Raw genomic sequence first — 16,220 nt, 5'->3', positions numbered from 1 at the left:
GATTAACATGGTAGAAAAACTAGCCTTTAAAACCCCACAACTGATGTCTATCTGTAAAAAAATATTTCACACCACTAATGTGCCTTTTAAAAGGGTCAAGATTTTTAGCTTTAAATCTCATTTTATACTTTCTACATTCTCTTGAAACATTATTTGAGACGGGAAGAATAGTTTCATGTGCCAAATGAGATTTTAGGCCAGACTTCAAGCCCAATCCAGTGCCATATAAATGCTTTGAACTGCAGCTTCCATCATCTGTAGGCAGCATGGTCAATGCCTAGGAATGGGTATTCTGGTCTAAACATCTGGATGGCCTCTGGCTGATTAAGGATGTTGTAAGCCAAATGATTTACAACACTGTCATCTTCCTATATATGAGGGAGCATCTGGCCCCTCCTGATTCATTTGCGCTACCATTTTGTAAACAGGTGTACATATATAAGCATAAACACTTGTCTTTTTTAAAGCATTCTTCTCACGAGATTACATTTGAAGATTTTGTCATTAGGATCTTTACTGGTTGGTCCTTCTAAAATATATTGTTTTTCTGACCTGTGGGTTTTTCTCTCTGCTAAGGTGATCTATTTGAAAAGCCTGAAGTAACTAATGTGAAGTTCCTGTTCCTAGTGGGTGGATTTGCTGAAGCTCCACTACTTCAACAAGCTATCCAGAATGCCTTCGGCTCCAAATGTCGAATAATCATTCCACAAGATGTGGGCCTCACTATCCTGAAGGGAGCAGTGCTTTTTGGTCTAGATCCTGCAGTCATTAAGGTGCGCCGTTCCCCCCTGACCTATGGGGTGGGAGTCCTGAATCGTTACGTAGAAGGGAAGCACCCTCCAGAAAAGCTGCTAGTTAAAGATGGCACCCGCTGGTGCACTGACGTCTTTGACAAATTTATCTCTGCTGACCAGTCAGTGTCTCTTGGCGAGACTGTGTCACGCAGTTATACTCCTGCCAAGCCTTCACAACTGGTCATCGTGATCAACATCTACAGTTCAGAACATGATAATGTGAGTTTCATCACCGAGCCAGGAGTGAAAAAGTGTGGCACACTCCGCCTGGATCTCACAGGAACTGATATCAATGTGCCAAGCCGAAGAGAAATCAAAACACTAATGCAGTTTGGGGACACTGAGATTAAAGCCATGGCAGTTGATGTTGCCACCTCGAAAAGTGTCAAAGCTGGTATTGATTTCCTAAACTACTAATTGATATTCCTTCTTTCTTTCTTTCCTTCCTTCCTTCTTTCCTTACTCACCACCTGTTATTTCAGTGCTGTTTCCTCATTTTTCATGTGTTGCCAAGTGGACTTGAGTTTTAGCTAGACAGATAAGGATAGCCATTGGAAGGAAGTATCATACTTTTTTGTTGTTCTTGAAATTATCTATTTAAGAGTCCAAATATATGCTTATAAGGTGCTAAACGTGGAAACTGATAACCCCAAATAGCTAATAACCTAATGAGAACGAGGGCATATATACTCAGGCCATTTGCAGTGGTTCCCCCCTTCTGTCCATTACAAGCAGGGCCACAGGTCCGATTTGATTGTGGACTGTATCTACACAGGGAGGGCACTCCTGAAGTGAATCCAGGCTATCCTTCCCTTCATGTGTTTTAAAAAATCTTACCTTTGGCTCCAAATCTTAACCCAAAAAACCACAGAAGGGTGGGTTGGTTGTTTACACAGCATACCATTGTACTGCCTGCCACCACTGCAAGTCACTCCTCTGAGGTCAGAATGAGGTGCCCAGCCAAGGGGTGTGTGTCTCGCACCAGCAACCGTAGGCAGCATAGCAGGACATTTTGAAGACAGCCATCCAGTACCACTCCAGACTGTGCCGAAGTCTGGGCAGCTTTGGGGTGAGAATACTCCAGTAGAAGCCCAGAGTATTCTGTCCAGTATAGACCTGTCCTTAGTCATGTAGTATTACTGCCCCCTTGATTAGGAGAATAAAATGCTCTACTTGAAGTATTTCATACATTCTGAATTTAGGGCACAAATTACCAAACAAACAAACAAAACAAACAAGCTTCATTTATATACTGCTTCATACCACCTAAGCAGTGTCTAAGCTAATTTAATTACCAAACGCTAGTATCTCTGAACTTACAGTTAATATCCTGATGTAGCAAACCACAAGCTGTGTCACTGATATCATTGGCCTAAATCCAAGTATTGATCCAAGTTATGACTCTGCAGATCAGGGTTTGATTCCCTGTTCCACCATAGAAATCCAGTGGGTGACCTTGGAACCTCACACACTCTCAGTCCTAGAAAACACCATGGCCTTAGAGTCACCACAAGTCAATAACAACTTGAAGGCAGACAACAACAACATAGTAGATCCTTTTTCTGTTAACCCTAGCAGATTAAGAGGCAATGAAGACATGTTTAAATAAAGATATAGAAATAAATTGAATCAGTGGGAACTTGGTGAGCCGACACTTGTGCACATGCTATTTATTAATCCAATTTACTCTGGATTTAGGCCACTGAGATTGCTTAAAAGAGAAGAATGTGATTAAACCAGCACTGCAGTGCTGGTTCCCCCCCCCCCCCCAATTATTTTATTTACTGGTACTGTTATTAATAATGTGGCAGGATATAAAATTTGGCAATTTTAAAATCACATGTTCCCTATTTGTACATTTTAACATTAACTTCTGGATTTTAAAATATAATGGCTTTTCATTTTATGACAGTAGCAAAATGGAAATTACAGTCCAGGTGTAGAATTTGCCTTTCTGTGCTAACAAAGTCCATTTGTTTATTGCACATATGCAATTTATTTCTTTTAAACAAAATTCCAAGCCATAAAAGACATTTGCTAGGGATTCTACCTGATTGTGGACAGTTTACTCAATTAAACTACTCATTAAATTTCAAGACTATTTCTGTAACAAAGAACATACTTTATTTAATTGTAGATATTGTGCACATATATCATGGCAGTCAAAATAAAAGGAAAGCCATTTTTCCCACTCTAATTTGAGAGAAAAGAAGCGCTGCTCCTGAAGATGGTGTTTGCCACTTGCAGTTTTTAGAAGCACTAGTATTTTTTTTAAAGAATATGCTATCTGATTAATCAGGGACAACAGTTACTTAGATGATGCAGCCCTTGTATTCCATTTGCTCCTATTTTATTTATATTTTGCAAAATCTCAGTGGAGTTCATATTTTATATTTGCACCACCTGCAGTAGATAGGGTTTTGTTTATTATCTACTTCCAGCTAGCCAATAAATAGCCAGTCCTCTTGCAGAACAAACAAGTCAGTATGGTGGTAGGAGTCAACAGAGGGCATCTCTGCTCTCAAGTTGGAAATTTAGAGGGCCAACCTGATTTTCATTACCTCCCCAATTTTCCAAAATGGAGGGTCATTTTCATTATCTCCTAAATATGTGTTACACATAGGGCAATATTACTGTATTGACATCTAATGTAAGAAAAGTAACATCTTTCATTGGACCAACTCTCTCCATTTCTTGAAGGAAAAAACAATACAAGATTTCAAGTTACTCAGAATTCTTAAACAGGTGCATGCACAAATATACAATGGTTATTAAATCCACACCAATATACTGAGCCAGTTATTTGTCTTCAATTTGCATTCACAATGTTTGCCTTCCCTTTGTCCCCCTTTGATGTAACCATGTATCCAGTGTTGCACACACATATATTCCTCTGATGAAATGTGCCATTTCTAGCTCCCCTCTGCCATCTTCTCATCTCCATGACAAACTAAAGGGGTTATTCAGATGGTGAAAATAATCCTGGTAGAATGTGGGTTGAATCTGTGTTGTTCATATGAATTTTGAATGCACCCGATTAAGTTTGGGCTGCCCCAAATCCACAAAACCCAGTATAATTGATCGGGGTGGGGGGTTCCTGAAATATTCACGTTATCAGCTGTGTGAATTACCAATGTGAATAGACCTGGAATAAAACGGGGTAAAATTCTGCATGTCTTTAATGTGTTTTGAATACGTACACATCATTGATTCCATGTTTATTCACAATGCTGACATGTGTGAGCAACAGAATTCTCAGAGATGCACAAAGATGTGGTTCCAATAAAAAATAGTGTGAACAACAAATTGGGAATGCATCAGTGAGATTATTTGCATAGTTGTGCTAAAAAAAAAACAGTGTCTGAATAACCCCTCTGTCAGGAAGAAGCTTAAATTTGCTGCCTGTAAACAGTGCTAAGCTGATAAATAGGACAGCAAACCAAAATTTAGCTTTGTTGTGTCTGGCCAGAAGAGGGAGCAAAGACATCATGCTCTGGGTATCATTTGAATGGCTTTCAAGAGGCTAGATAAGAGATTCCGTACAACAAGGGAACAAGACACTGATGTTTGAGTACTGCCAGCTTCAGAACTGTCAAAAGTTCCAGGTGACAAATTATTATTATTATTATTATTATTTATTCATTGATGTTGTTATATCCCACCTTTCTTCAATACAGGGACTCAAATCCGGTCTCTTCCAAGGGTGAATTAGAACTGAACACCAAATGACACACCCATATGCACACACACACACACACCATTTTAACTATAGGAAGATGAAGCTGCCTTTGCAAAACTACTAGTTTCTCTAGAGTGGCACACTGTCCACCAAAACTCAAAGTGGGCAAATTCACCAATTGAAACTGGGATGGCCTTGATAAGAATTCACTTCTTCGCTTGGAAGGTCTTTTTGGACTCATAATGCAAAGTCCAGTATTGTGCCATTTAAAGCCACCTTACAAGGCTGTGGTGCATAGCCAAGGCCAAGAACACTGGATTGAAGCCAGACACATCCTGTCACCCAGTGGCAGAAATGCCTGCTTTTACTGGCTGGCAAAAGCTGTCACTTTTCAAAACACTTGGACAAAAACCATTGTCACCCATTACAATCCATTGTGCTTTCAAGAAACCAGAAGACTAATTGTTTAGTTGAATGCTTTCCCTATTAGCCATGCATGATTGAATAGCCATAGAATCTCTATTTGAAAAACTTCAGAGTCTTTATCACTTAAATAATACCTTAGGAGCCTGGTATGCTTTGTGTAAGTGTTTTAAATTCTCAGTAGAGAATTTAAGAAGAGTAAGCCCTTGCATTATATCCCTTATATAGTTCCCTGAAAGACTGAATATGCTTTGCTGAATTAACTTTCAGAGGGATGGACTAGCTCATTTTAAAGACAGAATCTCACTTGCTGTTCCTGGAATAATAATTTTATTGGATTTATTTTAAAAGTGTGCATGCTGGCACCATTTCAGTTTGGAACCTGACTACTGTATCTTTAAAGGCAAATATTTCCTTTGATTTTCTAGTTCAATTAGTATGTGGCCTTCCATAGTTTACAAATAAGCAACACTGTAGGATAAGCTATGAACAAACTCATTTGATGTATATACAATATTTAAATATTGTACAGATGCTTTCTTTCTAAAGTGCTATTTTCTTGTACAGAACGGTCTTTATCCCTGTTGATTTGCATTCAGTGGTTAATTTTAAATAACATAGTTTCTCAGTCTGCTTCATTAATTATAGGCTTTTAAAGTTGGCAAGATATGTAATGCAAAAGCTGATCTTTTAATAAGGGGAGGGGAGTGGCAGAATGGCAGACAATACCACATTCTTCTTCTTGCTACGCAAATAATAGCATGCAGACACACTGCTGGGTTTTTAATTCTTTTTTTTTTTTTTACTCTTAAATGCACAATGCCATTTGAAGGAATGCTTTGGAACAGGTCATTCAGCAGATTGTCTTCTCTAGGTAATCATTTGCACATTTTTTACACCTAATGAACTCCAATTTCAAGACACATTTTATTTCTATTATATCTGTTTTTGCTACTGTAGACCATAGGCCACCCACCACACAAAAGTAGCCCACCAGAGGCTACCTATAAACATTCTGCCTTTGCCTGGCTGACCATTAATATAGAAATAGGGATTGTCACCATGTGCGGCTTTGTCAGTTGCAGGATGTACCTGCCTGTACTTCCTAGAACTACAAAACTCATGACAAACTAAAAAGACATCAACACAGATGTCTCCGTATGGAATCACATGACAGCAATGGTTTCTTGCTCCAGTAAGAAATAGATTGAGCGCCTTTTTTTAGTCTGTCACATCTCCGGATGGGCCAGGTCATGCAATCTGCTTTCCAATTTTAGAAAGTTAGTTGCTGCTACCTAGAAGTCATGTGAGCATATTGTAAGTCAGCACAACAACTACATGATTTCTGACTTCTGCTAGTCTAGCAATTGTCTCTGGGTAACACTTATTATACAGTACTTATTATAGTAGCAGCAGCAGCATACAGTTGGCAGGAGGTGCTTCAGAATTAGTGTAGGTCAAATTACAGTGCAATCCTATATATTTTTACTCAGAAACAAGGCTGCTGTGGTCAGAGGGACTTAGGCCCAGTACAGACTGCCGGGGCCGATTTTAGGGCTTGGGAGTGCAGAGCGACTGCATGCTCCTGAGCCCTATGGCCCTGTCCACATGGGGGCCACCATGACGATGCAGGTGTGGTGCAGTGTCTAAATATTGCTATGTCATTGCTGTGCACTCATGGCACTTGCCGCACAGACTAAAAAGAATCCACTTTTAGCAAGTTCTTTTTAGTCCTGACGGAGGCCATGCCGTCTGCTTGGTGCAGCCTCCGTCAGAAGTAAAAACGGGCAGCTCCAGTCTACTCTTTTGGGCGGTCTGTCGAGCTCCTTATTCCCAGGTAAGTCAGTATAAGACTGCAGCCTGGATTACACAAGGTTGTGTGTAAAGCTACAATCTTCTAGATGTCTAAGATCTCCTATTATGGGAATCCCTAAGCAATGATCACCACAGGCTGTGAAGGCCTTTCTCCTAACAAACTAGGCCTCTAAAAAAGTCAGTGGAGCAAGTTAGGGAGCATCTCTAAAGACATTTTCCATCATTTGGCCAGGATTCAATGGTTCCTGATGCCTCTGCCAGCAGGATTGGGACTCTTTCTCTTCTATTTTAGGCCCTCCATTATATTGAAAACCTGTTTCAAAGACTCCCTTCAGCCCTCTGATGAAGGCTTTTAAGTATATAGGGAGGGATAGAGATTTTATTCTTTTTGTTAAGTGCTTTCATGTCAGCTTCTGTATCACATATGAAACGTATGAAATAGTATCACATAAGAAACGTAAACTAGTGAGTTTCTGTGACTGAGCAGAGATTTGAACCCTGATCTCCCTGAATTTTTGTCCAACACTCAAACCACTGTACCACACCACTGTCTAGGGACCGTAATTCCACCTCCCAACTCTGGTGGTGGAAACAGCAGAAGAAATGTTTAGATCTTGGCCTTTGTTCAGGTGTCAAGATATTTCTTATCTTTAGAGGGGATAGTTATATGCCATCTTTTCTATTCTTTTCCTTCTGTCCTTGGGTGGTTCCAGATTATTTGCTCCTAATGGCACCAGTACTGTCTTTCTACCTTTATTTAACTGGATTTCCCCCCTTCTAGTAAGAAGAAAAACAGAAACAACAGTGTGAAAATACAGGAGGGTTCCAAATGGAAAGCCAAGAACATTTAGAAACCCTTTCCCAAAGATTCTGTGAATGAGGCAGAGCGAGTACAGTGTCTGATGTTTGGAAACATCCCTTCTCTGTGTATCTAGAATAAGCCACCTCAGTTGGTTCTGCTCCCATTATCCCAATGGTTTTCCATTTAGGTCACTTGTTCAAACCCTGAGTATGTTAAAGGCCCCTTTGTTCACAAAAGCAGATACAGTTAAAATGAGATGAAGGATGTCATCCCCATCCCAGTTTTCTCACATACAAGAGTGTATGTTTTCTTACAAAAGGATGCTTATACACTAGCTGGTATTTATCCATTACTTCTACTTTCTTTTATTTTTCAGAAAAAGATGAGGCATTTCCCCAGTCCATTAATGGTGGTTAGACGCATGATCCCACTGTAGGAAAGAACACTATAAAGGAAACATTAAATCCTTCAATATTTATCTTATTTAAGCAAAAGTATCTGTAAGCATTTTAAGTGTTACCATGTCTTCATAAATTCCTCTTTTGAATGTCTGATAAATAGGCCTGGTTCCAGGCTGGAAACACTGCCTGCAATTCTGCAGTAGAGTTATCTCATCTAAATTATTTTGAAAAAAGTTTCTATCCTATCTCAAACAAATGATTCCTTAATTATGCAAAGGCGTTGATTCCATTTTCGTAGGAACTGAAGGATATTAAGCTAACTAAAAGGTAATGTGTAGCCCAACAGTGCAGTAGTTTACATGGGGAAGAAAAAAGCCTTCCTTTTGGATGGAGATATGTGAGTTTCTGATCTAATTACTTCTCCTCGGTATAATTCATGCAATGTGTCTGTAGCCAATGAAGGGAGATGACTCGTGGATGGCTGCAGCTCTTCAGAAATACACAGTGTAGTTGACATTTCAGCCTGTATTCTTGCCAACAAAACCCCACTGGACAAGTGTATGAAATTGGGGCAATTGCAAATATGTTAGCTCTAGTACCGTGGGCTATATATACCTGCTGAACACAGTCTGATTCACTGTTTTGTGTAGTAAGCATTTAAATATAATCCAACATCAGTAACGAGTTTTTTTTAAATGCTGCTATCATATGTTGTTATTATTGTGAGATGCAATTTTTTAAAAAACGTTCCCCCCTAAACATGCCTCCTTCAGCCCTAAAATTGAGTATATTTTCACTGAATGTGCTTTCCACTATTCAGAATCTATCCTCATCTCCTTCCTCAAATCCTAGCAGATCTAGGTTATGTGTCTAATGGGACTTTTTAGAAATAGGATGTGATGCTGTGATTACATGCTTTAGTATGGAGCCCTATGATATATTTAAAAATAAATGACAGATAAATGTTCACTGATATGTAGAATTTACCCTCATGTTATTTAAGCTGGTAGAAGTAATTCTGATATGAGCAGGAAACTGGCGTTTATGTAAAGTAGATGCTTAAGTGTTCTGCTCTGCAGGTTTCATGCAGGCTTCTGTCAAGAGAATTTTAAGGGAAGGGGTGTGCTTTCAATGCCCTGTTAAACTGACACAAATGTAGACTGTTTCAGCAAAATTCCCTTTGGTTTCAGTGGTTTTCTGCCTGCGTAAAACCATGAGGAAAAAACAAAGTGATTTAGCATACAATTAACAATCACAGCAAGAATGCAATGATGTGAAAAGACACCTCAGCCAATGCTCTGCGTAGCACTTTCAAAGAAGCATTTGAACATACTATTAAAAGATGTAATTTTCAAACCTGCAGCGATGTATTTGCTATAGTGAACTGCATATTTACATTTAAAAACACACAAACACAGTGCATTGTGTATAGTTTGTTGGGCATAATGCTACAGTATTCCTATCTGCTTGGATAATTCTTCAGATACATGGTTTAAGAAAACAAACTTTCATTATGATCTTCATTCTCTCCTCTTTCTGTAAAGGAGTACAAACCTCACTGAATTCTGGAGCAGATCACAGCTTGTCACATTTGCATCTTCTGAATACACTGTGCTCTTCCAGAGTGTCAAATAAAACACAGTAAACTGTGCAAGACGTTGTGCTATGCTGATTATTTGTGGGACTTGTGTGCAAATTATTACCAACATGAAATAGCATTCAGCAGTAAGTTTTCTTGTGGAAGTTGCTGCTAAATTCAGTGCAGCAGAGTTTACAGACAACCTTGTTCTCTCATTTTGGGGGGAGAAAAATCACCTCTGTGTCCTGCCTTGACCCATATGTTTGGCAGTAATCACTAAGAATTTGGAACTGCTCGTTCTAATAGAAAGTAAACATTGGAATTTGCCCTCCCTCACGTTGCAAGACAAATACGTCAAAACATTCATTTTTCCAGAGATAGGAAGTGATCACTTACAGATAACAAGTTGCCTCCATAACTAAGCTATATTACAACTGTGGCATAACAAGGTATAATTTCACTTTTTTGTGTAGTAGCACTACCTAATTTAATTACTTCTCTAGTTACATAGTGTGTGGGGGCTGATTACTTTTAGGCCTCATTCCCACTACCTTTTAAACTGGATTGTGAATTGGTTTGAACCAGTTCAAATTACCCTGGTTCCCACTTAATCTGAATCACTGAAGCGATTCCGAGAGGGGGCCATGTGCTAGACCCATTTAACCTGCAACTTTTGATGCTGATTTTTTCTGCTTCCTTTTCGATAAATCAAACCTGTGCAAGTGTGAACCACATGCAGATCGGAATCGATTCAAATTTCCCCTTTGGCTGTCTAGAATCGAATTATTTTGAATCGATTCATTTGTGAATGGGAACCACAAGTGGATTGTTTTGGAGGGAAAAAATGTGACCAGGGCAAATGTAGTGGGAACCACACTCCGCTGTCGAATCAATCTATTGATTCAGATTGCACACCGATTTATCTCTAAGTGGGAATGGGGCTCAATGTTCATTTTTCAGCAAAGTGAAGCAGCTTGTAGCATTCTGATTTTTTAAAAAAAAACCTAAGTAAAACTAATTTAGAATATTTTGAATAATATGACTGTAAATAGATACTGTTTAAGACTACAGATGTAACTTTAACTGAGCACCTTTTTGCCTCTGGAAATAATCATTTTTAAGCATGACTTTCCAAATTGTTTTTTTTTTCTGAATATAACTGACCGCAGCAAAAAACGGTTACATCTCCCTGAATCCACAGTACCAAAACTTAACATTCCTTCAATAAGCATTTCTACAATTTCTTTTCTCTGTGTAGAGATAGGGATTATACAGTCCTCTAGATACGTATTGTTGAACTGCAGGTTCCAGCAACCTTAGCATAGCAAATAGTAAGGGACAGTTCCTAGTATTATATGATCACTTTCCTTTTGAGGTCTGCATTGCTTTTCATATGTGCTCCCCAAACAGGCTATAGTGCATAAACAGCTACACAATAAGAATGTATGCATCATCAGGTGCAACAGAACAGCTCTGTTTTCACTGCTACGTGCTACATGATTTGGGAGATTCTTTTTTGATCTGATGTACAACACATTTATTCAGAAATAGGGCTCATTAGGCTCAATGGGTTTTACAAGAGAACTGTGTTTAGGTCTGCAGCCTTAATTATATGCAGAGAAACACAGGGAAATCCTATGAAAGTCAAATGATGTGAATAAGTTTATTCTCCTGTCATTGTAATGAGCCTAAATACCAAAAGCATGGGAACCTGTCTGATCTTGGAAGCTAAGCAGAGTCAGCCCAGATTAGTAATTTGATGGGAGACCACCAATGAACACCAGGTGCTGTAGGCTATATTTTGAAGAAGGAAGTGACAAAACCACCTCTGAGTATTCCTTTCCTAAGAAAACCCTATGAAATTCATGGTGACTTGAAGGCACATACACACACAACTGAACTGAGATGTAGTAATACAGTGGTTCTCAAATCCTCCTGGCCCTTCCAGATCTTTTGGACTTCCAATTCCCAGATTACTTACAATTGGCTATACTGGCTGGAGCTTCTGGGATTGCTGGGGAAAGTGCAAAACATTTAGGTGTCTACAAGCTGAGAAGTGCTGTCACAGGAGCCCAGTTGTCTTGGGCTGGGCTCGGTAAGGCCTGATGTGAGAGCCAGTGTGGTGTAGTGGTTTAGTAGTAGACTAAGCCCTGGAGAACTTAACTGTAACCTCACTTCAGCCATGAATTTGGGTTTTGGTTCCAGGACCTCCCATGGATACCAAATCTGTGAATGCTGAAGTACCATTAAATACAATGGATAGTAAAATGGCATATATAAAATGGCACAATCAAGGTTTGCTTGGGCGAATTTATATTTTTAAAAATATATATTTTCAAGCCGAGGGTGGTTGAATCTGTGGCTTAAGAATCCGTGGATACCGAGCTCCAACTATATACTGGCTAACCTTGGTCCAATTGGCACTTTTCTGCCTAACCTACCTTGCAGGATTGTTGTATTCTTTAAAAGGGCCACATCAGAGAAGCAAAATATAAAACATAACTGTATTAAAATAAATGCACTTTCTGATATGGACTGCTATGGGAAAGTTTTTGGGGGGCACACGGCAAAGACATGCTGAGAAGGTCATTGATATAAGCACTTTAAGAACCACAGAGGCATGTTTTGACTACAGTTTCCAGTCCAGTCCATGGAGATAGACACTAGACAGAAATAATGCAGAATATTTCACCTTTTCTCCTCTTTGCTTAGCATCATCATTCTGGGATGGACTGGAGGTGTAGCTCCAGAGAAGTAAAATCATGATGCAGTCACTCTCTGTAAAACCTCTGCCCCACTCAATGAAATGTTCTTTTTAGTTCCCAAATTTCTAGCTTTACAGACATCTAAAACCTCAGTCGAACATTCAAAAATATGATTAAGGCACCCAAAGAAAAGGGGCAGGAAAAATTACCAGGCAAGTGCAAATACAAATGCACCAAGGGTAAGAGTTGCAGGTGTGCAGCCATTTCAAGGAGTGCAGCTACACTGTAGAGATAATGAAGTTGGACACCACTTTGCCAAGGCTCCATCCTATACAATCCTTCCTGAGCTTTGTAGTTTTGTGAGGCATTGGCCTTCTTGAGCAGAGAAGGCTCCAGACCTTGTAAAACTGCAAATCCCAGGATTCCATAGGAGGGAGTGACAGCACTTAAAAAGTGGTACCAAACTGCATTATTTCTACACTGTAGATGCATTCAGCAGTCTCCTCTGCAAGGCTAGAAATTTGTGAAAGTGAAGTAAAATTTCTTGGGGCAGGGGCAGAATCAAGGAGACCAGAGATCCTCACCACAAAAGAAGGCAAGGCATTATAACATGTAGGACAGTCAAGAAAAATGGAGGACAAGACTGAAAGAAAAACTCAGAAACACTTATTTATAGAAATATAAATTGCTACTTCTTAATGTTATGCTCAACATAGGTCCAAAACACACTGCAGAAATAACCCACTTTGAGACCGCTTTAACTGCCCTGGCTGAATGCTAGGGAATTCTGGGATCTGTAGTTTTGTGAGACATTTCACCTTCTCTGTCAGAGTGCCACAACAAACTATAACCCCCAGGATTCTCTGGCATTGAGCCAGGGCAGTGAAAGGGGTCTAAAACTGGATGGTTTCTGCAGTGTGTTTTGGACCATAGAGGTCATTTGGGGATTTCCCCTGGACAGAAGGTGGGAATGTAGGACAGGTCCTGGAACAGGAGGACCTCCTGCTGTGGACAGCAATGCCTTCCTTTTGCCCTCCCCTTGAAAGTCCCTGGGTGACCCTGGGCAAGTCACACTCTCTCAGCCTCAGAGGATGGCCATGATCACTGCAGTGCTTTCCTTGTGAACTACACACCCCTCTGAGCAGTTTTTTTGGAGAGCCCTAATATTGAGATCCTCCCCCTTGGAAGCAAAATAGGTAGCCAGAGAAGATCAGAGGTGCCCCAACAAACCACCCCCCCCCCAAAAAAAATGCCATAGCATGGAGCCATGGCAGTTCAAAGTGCTCTCAAATCGGATTATTCCTGCAGTGCAGATGCAGCCACAGTCCCACCCCTGGCGCCTCTCTCTGGCCACTGGAGCCAAGGTCACCTCAGCTGAGGTCACAATGCAACAGGAGAGAGGCAGGCCAGTGGAACTTGGCTTCAAGGCTGGCAGGGCAGGAGGTGGCTTTGCTGGAGGAGATCCTCCGGGTCAAGGCTCCCCTGGGCTTCCTGGAGGGACACCTTCCCTTGGCATCCCCCCAGCCAAACCGACCCTGCAAGGTGGACACCTTTCCCAGCACCTCCTTTTCAGGGGTGCCCTTGCTTTCCCCCTTCCCTTTTCTTTTGGGTTGCCTTTGGAGAGAGGAATAGGTGTCAGGGGTGGTGAGCTCCAGCCTTTTGTTCCTGCTTTTCTCTCTTGCCTTACCCAGATGCATCCTCCTTTTGCAGGACCTGCCCTGCAAAACCTCCTGCTGTCCAGGACAAATTCCAAAATGCCCTCCATTTGAAGCAAGACTAAGAAGCATGAAGTTATCTTTCTAGAAGTGTTTTGAGCTTTTTTTTGGGAATGTCTTCCATTTTTCTTGAAGGTCCTCCAGTCCAGGACATGTTGTTCATTCCAACCTTCTGTCCGGGAGGGATTTCAAAATGTCCTCCATTTGGAGCAGGACTAAGAAGCATACATTTATCTTTCTAGAAGTGTTTTGAGCTTTTCTTTGGGCATGTCCTCCTTTTTTTGAAGGTCCTACTTTGTGGTTAGGGCATCTGGTCACCCACCCTGGGTAGGCCAAGCTAGCATGCCAAGGATAACAGCAGATGTCAAGAGCCCACTGCAAAGCTTGGAAACATTATTTATTATTTATGTTTGGACTGCAGCTCCCAGAATCCCGAGTGGCCGTTCCTTTCTGGGAGTTTGTGGGAGTCTGAGGGACCTGAACAAGGGTGCTTATGATATACAGTGGACCCTTGTTATACACTGGGGTTTGGTTCCAAGATCCCCCGTGGATAACAAAATCCATGGATGCTCAAGTCCCATTAAATATAATGACAGCAAAATGGTGTCCCTTATAAAAAAATGGAAAATCAAGGTTTGATATTTGAAATTTATACTTTTTTTGAACATTTTCAAACCATGGATGCTTGAATCCATGTATAAGAAATCCGTGTATAAGAAGGGCCAACTGTAGAAGGTGACTTGGAGGTCTCCAATTCATAAGATTGCCTTAAATCGAAGTCGACTTGACAGTAGTTAACAGAAAAAGTCATAAAGTAATTTAGCAATGCTGGCTAGTGGATTCTGGAAGTTGCAGTTCCCTTCCAATAGCACCCAGGAGCTTAGATAGCTTTTAAAACAATGGCATAAACTGATAGCATGCATGTTGTTAGCGATTTAGTTCTTGTGTGCCTTCAAGTCCCTTTTGATTTATGGTAATTCTAGGGCAAATCTGTTATAGGCTTTCTTGGTAAGCTTTGTTCAGAGAGGGTTTGCCTGTGTCTTCCTCTGAAGCTGAGAGAGTATGACTTGGACAAGGCCACTCAGTTTCCATGGCTCAGCTGGGAGTCAAACCCTGGTCTCCTGAGTCACGCTGGCTTTCCAGCTACAGGTCTTTGTGATGATTGCTAAACTGAACTTCCATGTTCAGAGATAATGTATCTGAGTACCAGACAGCAGGGACAAATTAGAGGATAGGGTTATTGCTTTTACATCCCATGCTTTTGAGCTTCTCAGGGTCCATTGCTGATGGGGGACGGAATTGATTTGTTTATTTAAAGTATTTGTTTATTGCTTAGTCCACCAAGGCCGCTAAGGCAATGTACAAGAGATAAAAACATTTTTTTTAAAAAAAGAGAGACTAAAACAATTAAAAAGGTTACACAGTGTAAACAATCCAAAAAGCAAAACTGGAAGCTGGTTGTTAGATCCAAAAGCCATGCAGAAAACTGTACCCCTGCAAGAAAACTTGTACCCCTGCCAAAAGCTCAGTAATTCTGGATTCCTTTGGGAGTGAGTCCTATAACCTACCATTATTGTTGTTGTTGTTGTATGCCCCCCCCCCCCCGTCATTTTTTTTTTTACTTATGGCAACCTTAAAGTGAGCCTATCATAGGATATTATCACATTAGACAAATCCCGGTCAGAAACGGGATTTAAAAGTAGAAAAACCTGCAAATGCGGGATGATTTTCAGACTGCATTTCTCCCAAACAGCAATAAAGCGAACGGAAAGTGGACAAAAATGACACCTGTTTTACAAACAGAAAGTTTGTGTTATTGCTGTTAGGGAGAAATGTGTTTGAAAATCATCCCACATTTGTGGGTTTTTTCTACTTTTAAAATCCTGTTTCCAAGCAGGATTCGTCTAGTGTGACTCAAAGGGTTTTCTTGGCAAGTTTCTCCAGAGGGGGTTTGGCATTGTGAGGCTGAGAGAGTGTGTCTTGCCCAAGATTACCCAGTGGTTTTTTTTGCTCAAGCTGGGAATCGAGCTCTGGTCTCCAGCATAGTAATTCAATGCTGAAACCACTAAAGCATGTTGGCTCTCATAACGTACCATACTAGGATCCTTTTACTTAAGACATCATACCTAGTTCCTGTAAAGAGAAGGATATTTTTTATGTATAATGTACTAACACAGGAAAAGCACTGATTATTTAAAAACATTGGTAAACTGGAGCATCATTGTGTTTTGCACAGGGTATTCATTGAAACGTCAGATTAATGTTAGTGTATGGCTGCCATTATGATGTTCACTCTCTTTTAACCTG

The 16,220-nt window shown here is 40.4% G+C and overlaps 1 protein-coding gene across 3 annotated transcripts in view; it reads left to right on the top strand.

Annotated features, from left to right (window-relative positions):
• Nucleotides 1-9,546, top strand: part of HSPA12A (heat shock protein family A (Hsp70) member 12A) — a 77,089-nt gene extending 67,543 nt beyond the window's left edge. For 2 of the 3 annotated variants that reach the window (XM_089510010.1, XM_089510009.1), the window contains exons 12-13: nt 577-1,188; nt 7,890-9,546. In XM_089510010.1, coding sequence (XP_089366136.1) covers nt 577-1,188; nt 7,890-7,930 — 653 coding nt within the window. In that variant the 3' untranslated portion in view covers nt 7,931-9,546. Of the gene's footprint in view, nt 1-576; nt 7,466-7,889 lie in introns of those variants that run through there. The other variant, XM_089510012.1, reaches the window with a different exon arrangement.
• Nucleotides 9,547-16,220: the final 6,674 nt, after the last annotated feature.

The sequence above is a fragment of the Sceloporus occidentalis genome, unplaced genomic scaffold (assembly GCF_023333645.1).
Source record: "Sceloporus occidentalis isolate IW3139 unplaced genomic scaffold, rSceOcc1.0.p SCAF_2, whole genome shotgun sequence".
Lineage (NCBI taxonomy): Eukaryota > Metazoa > Chordata > Lepidosauria > Squamata > Phrynosomatidae > Sceloporus > Sceloporus occidentalis.
Note: the sequence above shows the minus strand (reverse complement) of the source record. Positions and strands in the feature narration are given on the sequence as shown.